Raw genomic sequence first — 18,870 nt, 5'->3', positions numbered from 1 at the left:
ACTTACCAATAAATCCTGTGTCTGGTTGATATTGGTAACCAATAGTCCTTCATCAGAGACTGCTGCAGAAACATTCCACAAAGATGGGCTTCCTTTTTGTAAAGTGGCATTTGATACTGAATGTACACTGGAGGGGGAAAGGGTTCTTATCATGCAGCATTGCAAAGCTAATCATTTCCTTTCTTTTCAGACATTATACACATCCAGCAATGTAATTGCTAAAGCATTCCACTTTAAGTCAAAACCAAAGTGGGGAAGCTGGGAAAATTTTCATGGGAGATCTTGCCTAGCCTCTTCGATGTATATTTAGTAAGCCTAAAGAGCTGTGCACAAGTATATGTGTTTCTGAGGGATAGGCACCCCAAAAAACTTAATTATAACTTTGATTTCAGATTTGACTAGTACTGCATTGATTCAAAATAGACAATATGACTTGCCTTCATTCATTATGCTGCTAATCAATTTTATGAAATAATGTGTTTCTAAAAGTAGAAATTTTCCATGGAGAAATATAGCAGTAGCAAGTTTTCCACGATATGCAACTGCTTTAATAGAGATATAACCAGATAAGAGTGTGCTCACCATGCGAGGACACTATTTCTCGTACATTACAGGCAAGTAGCAGATGGGTATTTTAACATGGTTTCTTCCTAGGAAAACTTGGGAAAGACTGTACTTTAAAAAGTTTGTGTGTTTATTTAATTTGTTTAATATATAAGCCACCCGCCATTTAAAAAATACCATGGCAGTGTATTTAAACAGATATAACATTCAAAATATGAAGCTAAAAACAGTGAATACAGTGGTACCTTGGTTTAAGAACAGCTAAGTTTATGAACAACTTGGATTAAGAATGCTGCAAACACGGAAGTAGGTGTTTTGGTTTGTGAACTTTGCCTTGGAAGCAGAACATGTTTTGCTTCCTGTTGAGTGTGTTCCATTTGTAAATTGAGTCTCCCCCCCCCCCCCCGCTATGGGAAGCATGCCTTGGTTTAAGAATGCTTTGGTTCTTCTGGAACGGATTAAGTTCATAAACCAAGGTACTACTGTATGCATTAAATTCATATTTAATATCAACAGGAACAATATCCAACATTGCTACCCTGAAAGGGCCTGGTTGCACCTAGACTATTTCTGGTGGAACAGACAAAAAAGCACAAATCATGAGCACAAATCATCCTGTGCATGAGATAAGCCAACAGGTGCAAGGTCAGCCAAGCCGTTGCTGTGACAACGGCCCATTGCTGTCTATATCAGTGAGTATGGCATGTCAGATCATTAGTCAGTCTGTGAGTCTGAGCTATGGATGGACTCCCCGCCTTCCACTCACTGTGCAAAGTTCTTATACCAAACCCTTGGTGATGAAACGAGATAGCTGCAAAAGCAGCGGCTGAACCTAGGTGGAACCTTCCAACTGTAAAGAGTCTGCCCACCATATGGTCCATATCCAACTTGTTCAAAAGCTACAAGTTGCTTACCCAACTTTTTCCAAGAACTGCGCATCGTCCAGGAAACTTGCCACCTTCTTCTGCTTCGACATTTTGTCGGCTCTTTTAAAAAACATTTTTAAAGAAGAAAGAAAGAAAAGAGCGCCTTTGAAAAAAGTAGCACACTATTTTATTTTATTTGTTTTGAGCTACAGTCCTTCTAGTATCCAGGGTTGGAGGAAGCGGGGTGCAGTAGGAGCGGGCTGCCCAGTGTCACCACTGAGGGGGGTGACAAAATGCTGAGCGGTAGTCACCGCAGGGCCTGCAGCACACCCGAGCCACGAGTCTCTCCTGGGAGAGATGTGGTGGCTTGCGAGCGTGCAGGCTCCACACTGCCCAAACGGTCTGCCCGCTGCCTCCCCCCCCCCCAGCTGTAGGGTGGCTGAGTGGGAGGAGGCAGGCAGATTCCCGAGGCCCCGCGGTGCGCCCCACCCCTATGGGCGCGCCACCCATAGGGCGCTCAAGTGGCTTCCTCTGCTGCTGCCGGTATCACAAAGCAGCAGCAATTGCATTCTAATATTGTAATATGTAGGAGTCTGCCCACTGTATCCAACTTGTTCAAAAGCTACAAGTAGCTTACCCCACTTTTTCCAATAACTGTGAATTGTCCAGGAAACTTGCCACCTTCTTCTGCTTCGACATATTGCTGGATCTTTTGTTTTTTAGAAAGAAAGAAAGAAAGAAAGAAAGAAAGAAAGAAAGAAAGAAAGAAAGAAAGAAAGAAAGTGCCTTTGAAACAATTCACACACTTTTATTTTATTTGTTTTGTTTTGTTTTGTCCTACAGTCCTTTTAGTATCACAAAGCAGCAGCAATTTCATTTTAATATTGTAATATGTAGGGTCTGCACACCATATCCAACTTGTTCAAAAGCTACAAGTCGCTTACCCCACTTTTCCCAAGAACTGTGCATTGTCCAAGAAACTTGCCACTTTCTTCTCCTTCGACATACTGTTGGATCTTCTATTTTGTATTATTTTAAAGAAAAGAAAGGGAATAGACGCTTTGAAACAATTAGCGCACCATATTATTATCATTTGACCTACAGTCCTTTGAGTATCACAAAGCAGCAGCAATTGCATTTTAATATTGTAACATGTAGGGGACAGAACCTAATGCCCCTTCTTTTTAGCTTTCTCATTACAAGACTGGCATGCATTTTTGTTCCATGGCTGAACTGGCCCTTCCCTTTTGCCATAACACTGAGAAATAAGTGCCTATTAAAAATTATTTAAATATAGTCTCTGCTGCTACAGGCCTCCTAGCGAGTTCTGTGCCATTTGAAAGCGTACATCTCGGGGGGGGGGGGGAATTGAGCCGCCATCTTCCTTTCAGCCACTTGGTAGGATCCTAAGATTGCCTTTGCCTGTCCCTGAAGAGCTCAATTTATACCATCCGTGAAAGAATGGCTGATAAGATTGCCAAAACAAGCAAGCCAACTCAGTGTTGCGTGAGGGAACAATTAATGGACAGTTTTCATTAACACGTCAGCTGGACACCACTTATAGCTGAGTGGAATGAATGGGTCTGTTTTATTACTGAACAGAAACTTGATTTTGTAGGACAGGAATGAGAAGCCTGGGGGCCAAATGTGGCTCATCATGCCCCTCTCTGTTTAGCCTTTGGGAATCACTCTAGTCTAGCCACATTCCCTGACATAGAATCATAGAATGTTAGAGTTGGAAGGGACACAAAGGTCATTAGTCCAACCCCCTGAAATGCAGGAATATTTCGCCCAATGTGGGGATCAAACCCACAACCCTGAGATTAAACGAGTCTCATGGGCTATAAGCTCAGCACCCCCAGGATGCACCACTCCTTCAACGGAAAGGGCCTCCATCTTGTCTGGATGGAGGAGGGAGGGAGGGAGAAAGGGAGGTGCTACTGTGCAAAGATAAAAATTACATTTGTTGCTCTGCCCACTTTTGCCTTTGGCGTCACCCACAACTGGCATGTGGCCCTCAGAAGGCTGCCCAGAAGGAAATGTGGCCCTCAGACTGTAAAGCAGGCTTCCTCAACCTCGGCCCTCCAGATGTTTTTGACCTACAACTCCCATGATCCTTAGCTAGCAGGACCAGTGGTCAGGGATGATGGGAATTGTAGTCTCAAAACATCTGGAGGGCTGAGGTTGAAGAAGCCTGCTGTAAAGTTTCCCCACCCCTGTTGTAATCGAAATCAAGGTAAAAAGCTTAAAAATTGGCTGTACAGAAGATGACCTGCTTTAGGAAGGTGTGGTGCAGTGGTTAGACAGTTGGTCTAGGACAGGGGTCTGCAACCCGCGGCTCCGGAGCCGCATGTGGCTCTTTTACACCTTTGCCGCGGCTCCGGGACGGATACTAGCGAGGGGAGGAGGCGCATTGTGCGCCCCGACACTCCCCACTGTGGCGGGCGCTGTACTGGCTGTGACGTCACATGGGGGCGGTGCGTGCGTTAGTCACGCACCGTCCTGACATCACCTTCCCGCCCACTGTCAGATCGGAGGGCAGCGGCGTGCATGCTTTAAATGTTGCAATGGTTTTGCGGCTCCCAGGTTTTTTTTCCCTTCGGAAACGGGTCCAAGTGGCTCTTTTTGTCTTAAAGGTTACAGACCCCTGGTCTAGGACCTACAGTAGGTTAGAGCATGGTGCTGATAATACCAAGGTTGCAGGTTCGATCCCCTTAGGGATAGCTGCATATTCCTTCATTGCAAGGGGTTGGACTAGATGATCCTCAGAGTCCCTTTCAACTCTACAATTCTACAATTCTATTATTCTACAGTAGGGCAACCTACTGTGGAACCAGGTAAAGCTTATAACTGAGAACAAAATGAGAGATGAATATCTAAATGACATAAAACGGAATAATATAAAATGGTATATTATAAAACACCAACATGTTTCTTCTTCAGTGGTCTCTGGCACCCGTCTGTACGGTATGTAGCAAACACACACACAAATGTAAATTCAGAATACTTCCATACCGATGAAAAAGACAGGTAAAATATATACATAAACCCACATAATTTAGGGCTTGTTGATATAGTTCTGATCAGACCATGGAATAATCTGAAATGCAGCACTTGTAGATGTGGGTTGAAATGCATTAGTCGCTTTATAACACACAATCTTTCACTTTGTTTCATTTGGACACCCAGAGTCCATTTTGTCCAGAACCAGCCAAAGATGACACAGAATAATGAAGCTATTCGAGTTCTCCAGAACTCCTAATCAGGCCGGATTTTGACACTGATTTTTTTTTTTTTTTTACTGAGAAGTGACAACTAAAAATTCATAGTCCTAAGTATTTGTCACACTTGACAGGAAGAAACTTAAAAAGCAAGTCATTTTAAGGTGTAAGCTGGTATCCCACTCCAAACAAGGTTTTTAAAATAGAAAACGTACCTGAGGTACATTTTTTACAGTTGTATTCTCAAAAATTAGTAAACATACAATAAAATGGAAAATGTGTATACTGCTTTTTTGCTTTTTTTTACCTCAGTGGGAAATTATCAAAGCCATTCACATCATAAAACCTACAACAACATGCAGTAAATTTTAAAAAGTTCTACAACGCAGCAAAGTTTTTTTATGACAGATTTTCGGTGCATATGATGGATATATACTGTTTGAAAATCACACTAGATAAAACAAATCAGTTACAAGTATTCCCTCCATACCAGAGACACGGTGGATATCAGGTGTGAGACAAGAGCCATGGGTAGTGACTGGAGAAAGGCACTTTGCACATACTCAGGGGCACAGTTTACTACTACCCTACACACGATGCTCTTCCAAAGCAGTTTTGGAGCTAAGCACATCATCCCAAAGGTCGGGACACCATTGCTTCTTCACATCCTAACCACCCTTCCTCTGCTAGGACCACTACAAAGCCGTGCAGCCTTGGGACTCACCAGCGACCGCTCACTCTGCCTTGCATCATCCCCTGTGCATGTAAAGCCAGGCTTTATCCAGAAGCAAACACTCCCCTGGCCTGAGCTGTGTTTTCGTTGCCAACGGCAACAGAAGCAACCATTCTCCATAGCGGATGGAGGGAGATGAAAGATCTGCAGGGGAAATATGGCTGGGTCTCAAGAGGCGCACGGCGAATTAATCTGCCTGAAAAGCAATTAATGTTTCTGTCTGGGGGCTTTTTATATACTCGGCCAAAAGAGAAAACCATGTGTAGGACCAAAAAAGAGAGTATTTTGACACCTTTTAGAAGGAATGAGGAAGCTTTGGCCTTCCAGATGTGGCAGAACTACAACTCCCAGCAGCCTCAGCAAGAACGACCAATGGGCGAGGGGTGATGGGAGTTGCAGTTCGGCAACAACTGGAGGGCCAAAGGTTCCCCACAGCCGCATTAAAACAAGGGAGGCAAACCCTTGTCACTGTGCCATATCTCAGTGACGTGTGGGGCCACAAATGCGGGTTTTTGTCTTTGTACAAAAGCCTAGTTTTTACACATAAGACTCCCCTCTCCATCCTTCATCCAGACAAGCAAGAAGCCTGATCAGAGTTCAAGGATGCATTTCCGCTGGGCAAAAAACTTTCAGAGAAAGCATGAAGGAGAATCAGTGAAGTGTGTGTGTGGCTTCAGAGGGTGCGACACCTGAGATTTTGGAGGGCTGGATTGAGAGGATTGGAGCGCCACAATCGGCCCCTGGGCACGAGGTTCCCAATTCTTGCCTTTGTAACTGACAGGATTTTTTGCATCAGAATTTTGGCAGATGCGCCAAGAACAGTAAATACATCTTCCCAGTGTGGTTCAGTGTGTCAGATTAAGACCCGAGAGACCAGGGTTCAAATCCCCACTCAGACATGAAGCTCACTGGTTGACCTCAGGCCAGTCACTCAGTCTCAGCCTAACCTACCTCACAGGGTTGTTGTGAGGATAAAATGGGGAGAACTACGTACGCCACCTTAAGCTCCTGGGAGAAAATGCAATAAATACAAATAAAAAATGGGTTTTCTGTTGTCCCATTTGAAGTTAAAAGGTACCACACCCCTCCCCAAGCATGCTGCTATACTTCCCTCTTGTGCAATGTGGGTTCCTATCCTGTCAGCATGAGGGCACTGAGTTTCCTCTCTGAAGGAGGGACAATTTAACAAAAAAGGACATTTCCAAGCAAATCCTTACAGCGCAAACAGGTCATAAAAACCAGATTTCTCTCTCTGTTTGGCAAGTCATTCCTCATTGTTGCCTTCACATCCACCCAGTCATGGCTAGGTATTTCAAATGTATTTGCTGTTTTTTAACTGTTTTTAAATCATTTGGGGCACTTTCAGCTCTTATCTTTATCTTGAGATGATTCTTTAAAAGGAGATAAATAAATAAAACCCCTGGCTATTCCGCTGCTTCGAGTCCTGGAAGACCTGCTAGCCTGGAAGACCCTTGCTGGCCTTTTCCCACCTGGCCTGACCAGCTCCAGTTACAAAAGTTGAGGCTGCTGAACAGATTTTTCGGGCTGGGGTATGTTGCCGTTGCTGTTACTGATATTACTTCGTGTCTTTATTTTTAGACCTTTTAATGTGGATTTATTCTTCAGTGTGGTTGTGTACTTTTCCAATGAGTTTTCTTTAGTTTATGACTTTTGTTATGCTTCTAATTGTGTATTTTTTTTCATGTTGTATGGCGCCTCAAGGATGGTTTTAACCAGTGCTTTTTTCCCGGGTGGGTGGGTGGGTGTGGACGGGACGCAGGGGTACGCATACCCCTAAACATTTCCGAAATAAAATAAATAAATAAATAATTCCTTCCAATAGCACCTTAGAGACCAACTAACTTAGATGGTCTCTAAGGTGCTACTAGAAGGAATTTATTTTATTTTATTTATTTTGTTTTGTTTCGACTACAGCAGACCAACACGGACTTGTAACCTAAACATTTTGTGAATCTAAGCTTGGCCTCATTGAGGGGCAGTATTTCAATATGAGTAGGAAAATGAGAGTATCCCTAAACATTTTTTTAGAGGAAAAAAAGGCACTGGTTTTAACTATGGAAAGGTGGCATGCAAATAAAATGAGGTTTATGACAATGACATGCTGACAGTGTCTTCAGCACCAGGCAAAGTTTTAACCATCCCAGCCTTTCAAATAATTCAAAGTTTCCCAGTTCTGTTTCTAAATCTGTTTTAACTTTTGTGGTGAGTTTTTGTTTTCTTGTCATATTTATTTGCCTCTTTATTTGGTATTTAAATTGCATTTACTTTTTTTAAGGCTGTCAGAACACTTTCTGTTAGGAGGTTGTACACACACACACACACACACACACACACACACACACATAGTAAATAAATTGTATGCAAGAAAATGTTTCAGTTATATACCACCCTAAAAAAAAAAAAATCAAAATCAAACCAGATTTCTTTAAGTAGACAATTTATTTTGATAAACTTGCTCAATAACAAAAATACAAGTGAAGAAAATTATGTTCATTTTATACAGTTTGTATTAACAATTTGTTTGGAAATTAAATTGGGGCGGGGGAGAGAAATGTCCTAACCAATTAGAAAATAATCCTTAACAGTTGGAAGAGGATATGGTTGCAGTGGAAAGGGGGAAGACCACCACGAAGACCTTGAGCCCAAACATTTATGGTCTCTTGGAGTAGCAGAAACAGAACTAGCAACTCCAAGGCAGGAAAACCTATCTGAAAATGCCATTTCCTTCATCTTTTTGCTTTGGGATCCTTCACACAACTTTATATTTTTTTAAACAGCAGGTCAAAACAGCAACTGAAATAACACACTGGAGAAAGGAGAGGGGTGTGAAAGTGAGCTTTAGCAGTGCACCGAAGTCATTAAAACAGAAATGTTTGGAAACAGATTCCTAAACTCTACAATTTTATCTCAGGCGTGACTCCAGTGATTGTAAATTTGAAAAATAAGGCCTAAGCTTCAAGATTCCCGTCTCCCCACCCTCAACCCTGAAAAGAAGGCTTTAAAATGGCAACAGGATAGTAAAAAAATGATATTGTAACAGACACAAATTCAGGTTTGGTTTTTTTCAGAGAAATCTCACAAAAGACTCCAAAAAAGCAGGGTGGGGAGGAAGAGCTGCTGCTGTGAAGTTTATTGGTCACAATAGAAATAGAGACCGTACAAGTTTACCATAAGCCTGTCAAAATGACTGTAGAATGAACTTCATTTCACCAGAACCAGGATGTTAAAAGCTTTCGGAGTCGTGTGAATAATTTGGGGCATTCACGAAATAGCAGCAAAGTGTGACTGGACTAATACAAATAATTTGCTCTTAAAAGTAAAGCTGGCAGAATTTCAAAAGGCTTTATGTGAATGCTCACCCCACCAATGCAGATTTTGCTGGGCAAAAAAGTTGCACACGCTGAACTGAATTAAGGGACAGGCATTTATTAAAAAGCCTGTAACAGGTTTTCCCCAAAAAGAGAAAAAAAAATCCTTGTGCAAATACAAGCGACAAATATTTCTTTGCAGATTTTAGCATGATGCTCTTAGGTATGGGGAAGGGGGGGACACAATGCTGACCCCCCCAAAAGTAACAGACAGAAGGTTGACAAACAATTGCACCATAAAACTGTGTTTTATATACAGTTTACAAGATATGGTCTTTCTGCTATAAATTAATACTGCATTCCATGTGATCTTATTAAAAGCAACTGCTGATCCTCTCTGTCCCTCCCATTCTTTTTTATAGTTAGAAGGATTATCCACCCCCCCCAATGACTGAAATTAAAGTTATACAAACATAACACACCAATTATTTATGCATTCTGCAGCTATATTGGTTTTCACAAATACCTGTAGACAGGCCAGGCTCCTGCTCACAATATACAGACTGGACACATTCCATGATCACAGAAGGTCATCGGCAGATGCTCTTCTTCTGAACTTTCCCAACCTGTTTTTAGTTAAGTCAGGAAAATGTCACCATGTGGTGATCTACAGGAAGGGGACAGTGGGGTGAGGTTGTTCTGGCAAATATGCCCCCCATGTAAGCAGGCGCGGGGGTCTTGACTAGGGCTGGGTGATGTATCGATACACCGTCCAAAATCAGTTTGAAGTCCGCATCGAGGGAACAGTTTCATAATGTTTGACATGGTGATATATCGTGAATCACGATGTCTGGCTATGTAAAAAGAAAATCACAATGTGGAAAAAACCGTGAAGCCGGTCATCACTGTTCTCATGATTCCTGCCACCCCTGTTGCCCTGTACTATAAAAACAGTTGTAACAGTATGTTAATGTTAAGAAAAACCGTATCCGTTTTAGACCCCTAGATGCCAGGACATTATGCCATTTGCCTCTACATAGTTCCATCCTTATTTCAGACATATATTTCATATATATCGGTATATTATGATGTTTAGCTTGTGATATATCGTGATGCTGAAAAGCAGACGTCGCTCTGCCCTAGTCTTGACACTGCCCCTGCTAAGGCTCCCATGATGCATTCTGGATACATGTGACCCATCTCCCAATACCCTTTGACCTCCTGTTTAGCAGAGAACACAAACCCATCAGCTTAGGTTGCTAATCTATGTTCTCAGGACAGTTTCAAACTCAAGACAAGGCCAGCTTATATTAAACCCTTCCATTTAATAGTTTAAGGATGGGAGCTTGGGAGCATTCCTGGCTCTTCCAAAATAATAATAATAAATGGCCATTTAGTGAGCTTCCACAGTCTTCCTATTTCTCGACCAAAGCTCTTAAGTAATGCCATTTGCACATGTTTCCAAACAGGGGAGTTCGGGTTTAATTCAGCTTCCTAATGTAGAAAGGCAGGGTGAGCTTTGGATAGGGGTGCAAGATCCCACGTCTGAAAGATGGTGCCAACGGAGAAGGGTGATGGCGGTATGAATTTGGGGTGGGGTGGGGAGAGACGCACTAAGAAAGAATAGAGGAAGGGCAGGGAGGGCTGCAAGAGATTTGGCCCAGCCATAACTCACTTTGCCTTCTTAGGCAGAGATTGTGCGAGGTTAAATGCTCCAATTCCTGTTCTCAAAATAGCACCTGCAGCAAGCAAGGTATGAAAAGAGGACCATACAGTTATTCAGATAATTGTAGGGTACTTATGTCGTTAACTATGGCAAGACATAGAATGTAGTAAAAGGGCAAGAGTTTGCAGTTTTTGTTTTTTTTAAAAAAGCTCTGCTCCTGTGTCTTACAACAGCAGTCTGATATGTAGAAATTAAACAGGTGAAGGTTTCTAATATAATTTCATTTCCATGGCAGGAAAAGAGTTCATTAGCTGTATTTCTGGATGTCATGCTGCACAAGAGAAGAGGCAGTAACAATACTGGCAGCCCTAGAAAGAACCCAGGCAGGTAACAAACCAGGGATAAAACTTCTAGGAAAATGCACCGCCTCCATATTATTCCATGGAACTATTTACAATAATCCTTTGGAGGAGGTGTCATTTTTACCCTTAATAGAACAGGTTATAGCTGCCAGGCCTTTTATCAGCTTGCTCATCCCTTTTAAGTACCAATTCATAAATGCGAACAAATTAACCCCATTAAACTATGAAGATCTCCTCAGAGCTCTGCATGGGATTTCCTGTTGCAATCCAGTTTTCTCCAACATTGCGCATTTTTAAAAGAACTTTCACATCCAAAACCAGCAAGCCCACATAGGGTGTCATTGTAGGAAAGCTGACAGAATTCAACAGCGCTCACAATTTCTTTTGTGAAGAACCCCTCAGCCAGCTGAGTGAACAGGTTAATTTTTTTAAAAACAAATACTCCAGGCAAAATATATATATATCACAATCATCCATAAACTCTACAGAGAAAGGAATCTGATACATCCAAGTCAGCCTCGGGCAACAATACTGTGATGGGAAAGTTTGCATGATTGGAAGGTTGTTCTGAAAATCATACATGATTTTTCTACCAGGGAACCCTCGTTTTTACGGCAAATTTTGCATACACAAATGAAAATTGGTCAGAATCTTTCTCTTGAAGCCGGAAGCAATTCCCCTCAGTGCCTGATTGTAGCATGAGATGCTGCCGGCCTGGTAACCTTACATTTTCCCACTGCTATGACGATTCCTCATGGTCCCTTCCAACGCTACAATTCTATGACATCTTTGCTGTGATCAGTTGTACCCGTGAATAGAGAGCAACACCATGTGTTATGCTGAAAGTACAACAGCAGTGTCTCCCTAAGCAACTTGCATTAAAGGACCAGCAGCTAGCATTCGACACTATTTCAAAGGTTATCAACTTCTTCCAAAATAGTGTGGGGTTTCGTTGTTGCTGTTGTTCCAGCTCCGCTCAGTTGCCGTCACTTAAGTGAGCAGGGCTGGCGCCTAGGGTCAAAGCCATCAGGCATCTGCCAAAGCCCACATCCTGGCAAAGGGCCTGCTGATGAATGGAGCTACGAAAACCAGACCGCTGCTGCTGGGCCTGATGACATGAATTAAGGAGCTTTAATGGGGGCTGCTCGTGCCCAGAATGGCAGGCAGGTGCTGCTGCTCAGAAACACTCTGGCGAAAGACTGTTGCTCAGATCTTCCGTTTTGGCTATTGCAGGTCGTTCTTCACTTCTGGTGGACCCATAAGTGCTCTCTTGGCCAGAGAGCAGAGAAAACAGGAGCTGCCTCCATTACTGAAGGAGGTTGGCAATGGCAGACTCTCTTAAGAGACCAGGATGAGAGGGGAGACGATGCTACGAACTGCAAAGGCCCCTTGGATGTGGGCAAGCCCTACGTTAAGTGTCAGAACAAGGCAAAGCATGGGGACGTCAAGTGACCATATGGCTCTCTTTTTTGTACCAGCGGATTTAACTTAATACTCGCACATGAAAGAAGAGTATGTCCCTCTTTGTAGCTTTTACTGCCCAACCACCCGGTTCATGTTATGTAGCCAACTTGAGATGATATCTCACGGTAGATTTTCTGTGGAGAAATTCATATTAATAAGTGAAGCCAGAAAGAGCTGGCAAGGTGGAAAGAGGGTTGTGGAGGGGAGGAGAGAAACAGAGAGAGATGGAGAGAAATCAACCCACTTCAGTTGCCCATAATTTAAGTAGTGTAACTTCCCAATACTGGGATCGGACCTTTGCAAAGTATGACACAAACTTGCCTTCTATCCCCAATATACAAATAAATTACCATATAAAGAACAAAACCCTCTTAGCTTAACTTAGAATTGCACCTAGAAAGGTATGGAGTTGTTTGTACCTATAACAAAACATCTGTTAAAACCAAGGGCTGCTACAAAGAATGAGGTAAACTGAAGACTTTCCCAGCTATGCAGCCTTCAGAGAAATGGCTTTGTGTTGTTTTTTCTATTTCACTTTCCCCCCTCTCCTATCGAGTTCTAGTTTTACACACCACAGTGTTTTGCTAGCAAAGCGCTCAAGAGCTCTCTTCCAGAAACATGTGTCTGCGTGTGTATATATGTGTGTGTGTGTGTGTATACACACACACACACATATACACACACAAACATATATATACATATTCTGTATACTGCACCAGCAATATATATATATTTATATAAATATAATGAAGAATTCCTAGCCACCCTGACGTCCCACGGTGTTTCTAGAGCTCACTGGGGTTGGCGAGAGAGATGGCAGGCAGACGTTTTTGTTGTAACAGATTTCCGAGAACATCTTTTGATCAATTGGCTTCAGGATGCAGTTAGTGTAATGTTGAGCTGTTGGTTGGTTGGCTTTTTTGGCGGCAAATGCTTCTTGCCTATCACAGAAGGAAGATGCTTATCTCCTAAAGAGAGTGAGGCCAGCCCCACTTCCAACTCCCTTGGCAAACCTCTGGTCGACCAAAGTTCATAAATACTTTTGAGATTTTTCAAAATTGTCAAGTTATCTAAAATGGGTCCAGTACAGTGATGTGGGGGGTGGGGGTGGGGGGGGCCAATAACGCTGCTCAGTGTAGAAAAGAATTATTCCACTACACTAGTTTCTATCACAGTGCACACCTGACCGCATCCAGACGCTCAGGAGATGAGTCAAGGCTGTCTGTCTGTATTTGGTTGTGGGAAAGGCTCTCCGTTCAAAAACAAAAATAAATCCAAAGTGCATAGTGAGAACGCATCAGAGACCTCCTCGTTCCGGTAAGACTGCAGCAGCCCAACGCAGGCATCCTTCCGAGATAGCGACAGGCGTCCTACTCTCCTTCATGACCGAGTGAAGCAGTATCTAGACCTTTGTCAGCCAGGTAAACAGACTTTGCCAGCAAATAGAAGTCCCACTATTGTAAAGAAAATGGATAAAACAAACAGTACGTACGACGACCCAACCACTGTGTTGTTCGGCAGTTTATAAGGTTGGCCGCCCACTTCGTTGATATAAAATCCTATGGGAAATATTAGGGCCGCCATGCAGAATAGGATCACTGGAAGAAAATAAAAACAAAACAGGGATTAGTCCTTGGGGTGTGTGAGAGAGGGAGAGTCATGTTGATAGCTCATAGCATTAAACAACAACCACCAGGGATTGAAGGCCTTGGAAGTTTCATCCCACTACATCTCAAAAGGACAAGAAAGAGGATTGGGATTTAGAGGGATGTGGCATTCAAACCAACAGATCCTTACATAGATGTTGCTCTTCGTTCTCTGAGTATCTCCCAAGTTGCAAGGCACTACTTGTCTGCATATATACCTTTCTGTAACTTAAGAACCTCAGATTTCCTGCATCAGTAAAGGATTAAACTAGAGAACCTCACAGGTCTCTTCCAACCCTACAATTCCCTGGCAGAGGGACTTCCTTGGGTGCCTCACCAGCTGCCATGTGGCAAACGGCTACCAAGCAGAGAGCCTTCTCAGTGGTGGCACCTCAATTACAGAATGCCTCATGGAAAGCCTCTGTTGGTACCTGTATGCCCATCAGCGCTATGTTGGCAACCTCTGTACTACCCAATCATTCCCACCAACTTCATTAGAGATCAGGCAAGGAATGGCTCAAGCGAAGGCCATTGTAACAGTATAATCCAGCAATAAATACCCTCCTTAAGGCCACTTACCCAACACCGTCCTGAGTTTTAGATGCCAGCTGAAGATTTTCTTATTAAACCAAGCTCAAAAAAACAAACAGTAAATCATGATACCTTCAGTTGCTCTCCATTTTAGATGGCTGGACTCTTAGTGTGATGTTCTGTCCCACAGTTTTATCAACAGGGGCTTTTTAAAGCATTTTCATGGATTCCTGATTTAACTGTAAGCCATCTTGGAAATGTTCAATGAAAGATGGGGTACTGATGTGTAAAAATGTGTAATAAATTGAAGACAGCACGGTACACATTCAACACAAAACACACATATGCCGTACCTCAAGGGGGGCAGTATGCTAACTGGAACGAATATTTTGTGGTCTCACCCTAGGCACAAGCTAGGAGACCGATGGCTTCTCATGTCAAAGAAAGAACGCTATAGTAGCCATAGGACACCTACCTGAAACAGACAGTCTACCAATCCAGTCTTAATTCAGTTTATCAGGACTCCAGCTGAAAAACCACTAGAGGGAGCTTAAAGCTTTCTGTTAATTCGGCACCCAAATGAACACTGCTAAGAGAACAGGATAGGGGTGTGCGCTGACCAGGAGGTTTGGAAAACAGCCCACTTGGCTTCTGCTTGATTTGGCTCGGGTCAGAGGCACAGCACACTCTGGAATAAACAAGCCTTCAGCCTATTCTACTGCCCTATCCCACTGCCTGTGTGGGTCCCAGATGTGAGGTAAGGAGGGGATACCTGCTCTTGGGAATGTCATGCTCCCAAGGGATCACACAGGATAAAATTCTAGGCTTGCTGACCCAGTGTAGATAACCTTCAACCTTGGCCAGGCTCTTCCTCCCAATACAGTTGCATCACTCCCCTCCCGCTGTAGAGCACAAAAGGAGCATTATGCCCATCGTATGGCTTATCAGAAGTGGACATGCACCTGGTCAGACCACCTACCCATCTAGCTTGGTACAACTGTCCATTCCAAATGGCAATAGCTCACCAGGGTCTCAGGTAGAGGTTTTTCCTCATCACTTGATACCTAAACCTTTTAACTGGGGGATACGAGAGACTGAGTAGGGGACCTTCTGCATGCAAAGTAGAGAATCAGAGTTGGCTGGCTCTACCATTGAACCAGAGTGCCTCCCAGAAGTCATGACGTTTCTGGCATGGCAACCATGGGGCAATAGGGAAAAGGAGCCCCTCTCTCAGCAAACAGAATTCAGAGAAAGGCCGACTGCACCTGAGCTCTGCACCACCATCAAGTACCCACTGACAGTACTGCCCTCTCCTCCAACATTTCTACTCCATTTCTGATGTTCCTTTAGAAGGAGGTCTCAGCAAACTCAGGCTTGCAGCAGTATATTATTTAAGAAAAAAGGGTGAGTATGAACCCCCAAAACTCCACAATGCCGCATTCCCCCTTTTATCCATTTTTCTATTTACGCTAGCTCTCAGTGATACTGTATGCAGCTGCCCAGGGCATTCTGAGTCTGTCTTTTAGATAATGTAGTGTTTTTACTTGGGGATATTCAAAATCCTGCAGTAGATTAGGCTCAGACACTTGCAGAAAATTGGTTTCTGGTATAGGTGAAACTGTTGTTGACTAGAACAAAAAGCAGGGAATAAAGCAATCCTATTAAAACATGCATGTGCACCTACTCCATTTTTCAAAACGGATCCTATCTGTTATAATTAGTCTGCGTAAAGAGATAAGCTTCCAATTACCCACCCCCAAACATGTGCAATAGTTTGGAGAAGGGTGCTTCATGGAAAGCAGTATTTCTGATCTTCCTGGGTGGGCAAATATTTGTGAAAGGAGATCAGTCCAGCTCAAATTTCCCAACCTGCACTGCTAGCCCACAGTGACTGATGGCTTGTGAATATGGGGTAAGTTCTAACTTGTGGAGTGAGAAATAGGTTTGATCAAAGACAGCTTGCATATGCTCAGTGGAGGCTGGTCCATAAGGACAAATGCCCAACCACCTTCAGTGTGCCCTCAAACAGCCCATTATTATTATTATTATTATTATTATTATTATTATTATTATTAATGATACCCCACCTTTTCCTTAATGGGACTCAAGTGGCTTACAGATAAAACAAGAACTGCTAAGCAACCAGTTCAAGAGGGGGCACAGGCTGTAAACTTCCTCCTCTTCAGTTTCAGCATTGCTCCTTGTAGAACTCAGCAGGGAGAAGGACAAGGGCAAAACCCGAAGTAATTGGCTCTGCTTATCACTGGCACTGACTCCACCTACCACTGGCCTCCCCGCCTTATGCCCCACCAGCTCCAACAGTCACCAGCCACCAGTGCAAGTACTGTGTAACTCAGCAGCCATTGCTATTAATCTGCATTCATACTTAACAGGTGCCAGTTTAAAAAAAAAAGTTGACAGATGAGCCTGACTTGTAGACAGTTAAAACTAAGTGAATATTGCAAACAAGGACTGTGAGTCTTTTTGGATCCTGTGTGGACAGTGAGTTTCATGTTCAGCAGCATTCAATGAAGTAGCCAATATTTGGTTTACGGGGCTTGAAGAAGGAGCTGCACTAGAGCAGGGGAAATCTGCTTCTGCTTTGGATATGAAGGAGTTTGATGAGGGAAACAGCGCCATCTCTGCCTCAAGACCTTTTGATCTGAACAGCAGGGGCTTGCAGACTTCCCTTGTATACCTTCATGGGCTGCACAAAGCTGTACCTAAAGGCTGGCTGTGTGGGAGGCCTAATTAATGTATTGAATTCATTGCCACAAGATGTTGTGGTTGATCATGGGCTCAGGTGGCTCTGAAAAGGGAGTGGAAAAATTCTGAACTATTGCCTGGTGGAATGCTCCTTTTCACTTTGTTCCACTCAGCCAGCCATGCCCTCCACTGTTAGCGTGCTGACCTTTGACAGAGGAACCCAAATTAGGCTTAGCAGTAGGGACGAAACTAGTATACTGCAACCTAGTTGTGTATGAGAGAAAAGAGCCTTACCCCCCACCCCCCAAACTCAGAATGTATCCTACCTAGACCTCCTTGGGGGGAATATAAAATCTAATAAACCCTTCCTTCTTTCAGGTCACAGAAACCAATGGCAGGTGCTATAGGTTTGCCATTGGCCTTTTCTATGCTGGAGAAGGAGTCAGTACATGCAGGTTTCTTGCAAACAGAGAAGAGTTTTCAGCTTCCTGCCAGGGAAAGGAGGGTCCACATGGGGATTCAAGTTACGAGGAAGGTGTTCGGAAACATCTCAGACGCAGGGGCTCCCCTCTGTTGACTTCCCAAAAGACAAGGTGACTCCCAGAGGTTTGGCCTGCTGCCAGATCTACTCCAGAGCCCAGAAGGCAGACTTACTTCCAGTGAATGCTATCCAGCGTGCGTATTTAGTTGCTTCTCTTCGCCAGTGGGAAGCCACTAGCAAGCCACATGTGACAGTCAGTGAAATGATTCCCATGATGATGAAAAACAAGGTGGTGACCCACTCAGGAGGCAACCGTGGAGGAATACAGGTCCTGTCACGTCCATGAATGGTTTGACACTGTCGCACAAGGCCAACTGTGAGAGCACCTGAAACGACACACACGACAAGACAAGAACCCATTAACCGGTGTGCCTTTTACTCTCTCTGCCCGTCCTCAACTGCTTCCTCAAAACAAGGAGTTAGGAGCAGCCCTGGCTTGTCACCCCCAAAGTCAATCCTGTCTCCCCCTACAATGGCCACCCAGGTATTTCTGGGGGGAATTAAGCTAACAGCCCTTCTGGCCATTGTTGCGACCTGGCAGCTGACATTGTGTGGCACATAGCCTCTGAACCAAGAGACTAGTAGCCATTTTGTAGAAAGTTTATATCAGTGGCTCCCAACGTTTCCCCCTCCATAGACCACCTGAAAATTCCTGAGCACCTCAGTGGGCCACCTGAGGATTTTTCTGTCCTTTGTAGCAACTGTACTGTGCTGTGCTAAATGCTGTATGATTTTCAATCTCACTTTATTGCTTCATTTGCATTTTACTGTATTGCAATTTGAATGCCACAGAATGCAGCGAATACAATGTAATAAATAAAAAGAATAAAAAATACAGGTAAAAATCACTATGAACATTTAATGTGATGGTTGTGCCATTTCCCATCCTCAACCAACAATCCAGAGGCATGCCGCGGACCACTTGAATAAAGCTTGCAGATAGCAAGAGTGACCCAAGACAGAGGAAAAAAAGAATCAGTGCATCTAGACAGCATGGTTAGCCCAGGAAACTGATGCATTTCAAAGCAGAGGACGTTTTCTTCTCAGCTCCAACTTGCTGCCCACTCACCTTCGGGCATGAAGTTAAAAGGTTTAACACTGAAGGGGAGAAAAAAAAGCCTTGTGATCTGTACGGTTTAATGACTCCTCCCTTAAGACTAACTATAACACAATTGGATTAAAAGCACCTGCAGGCAGAGTCATTGTCTGTTTGTGGGAAATGCACACAGGCAAACACAATA

The 18,870-nt window shown here is 43.5% G+C and overlaps 2 protein-coding genes across 2 annotated transcripts in view; both read right to left on the bottom strand.

The window, feature by feature from the left end:
- Positions 1 to 7,056, bottom strand: part of VWA3A (von Willebrand factor A domain containing 3A) — a 53,232-nt gene extending 46,176 nt beyond the window's left edge. The window contains exons 1-5 of the mRNA XM_028705345.2: positions 5,376 to 7,056; positions 2,375 to 2,449; positions 2,068 to 2,139; positions 1,479 to 1,550; positions 7 to 127 (exon numbers count right to left, since the gene is read on the bottom strand). Coding sequence (XP_028561178.2) covers positions 7 to 127; positions 1,479 to 1,550; positions 2,068 to 2,139; positions 2,375 to 2,436 — 327 coding nt within the window. The 5' untranslated portion in view covers positions 2,437 to 2,449; positions 5,376 to 7,056. The remainder of the gene's footprint in view (positions 1 to 6; positions 128 to 1,478; positions 1,551 to 2,067; positions 2,140 to 2,374; positions 2,450 to 5,375) is intronic.
- A 769-nt stretch (positions 7,057 to 7,825) lies between these two features.
- The window catches only part of MOSMO (modulator of smoothened), a 44,733-nt gene continuing 33,688 nt past the window's right edge, over positions 7,826 to 18,870 (bottom strand). Inside the window, exons 2-3 of the mRNA XM_028705409.2 lie at positions 17,743 to 17,955; positions 7,826 to 13,803 (exon numbers count right to left, since the gene is read on the bottom strand). Of these exons, the coding sequence (XP_028561242.1) occupies positions 13,619 to 13,803; positions 17,743 to 17,955 (398 nt within the window). The 3' untranslated portion in view covers positions 7,826 to 13,618. The remainder of the gene's footprint in view (positions 13,804 to 17,742; positions 17,956 to 18,870) is intronic.

This window comes from Podarcis muralis, chromosome 14 (assembly GCF_964188315.1).
Source record: "Podarcis muralis chromosome 14, rPodMur119.hap1.1, whole genome shotgun sequence".
Taxonomy (NCBI): domain Eukaryota; kingdom Metazoa; phylum Chordata; class Lepidosauria; order Squamata; family Lacertidae; genus Podarcis; species Podarcis muralis.
This window is presented reverse-complemented; position numbering and strand designations above follow the sequence as displayed.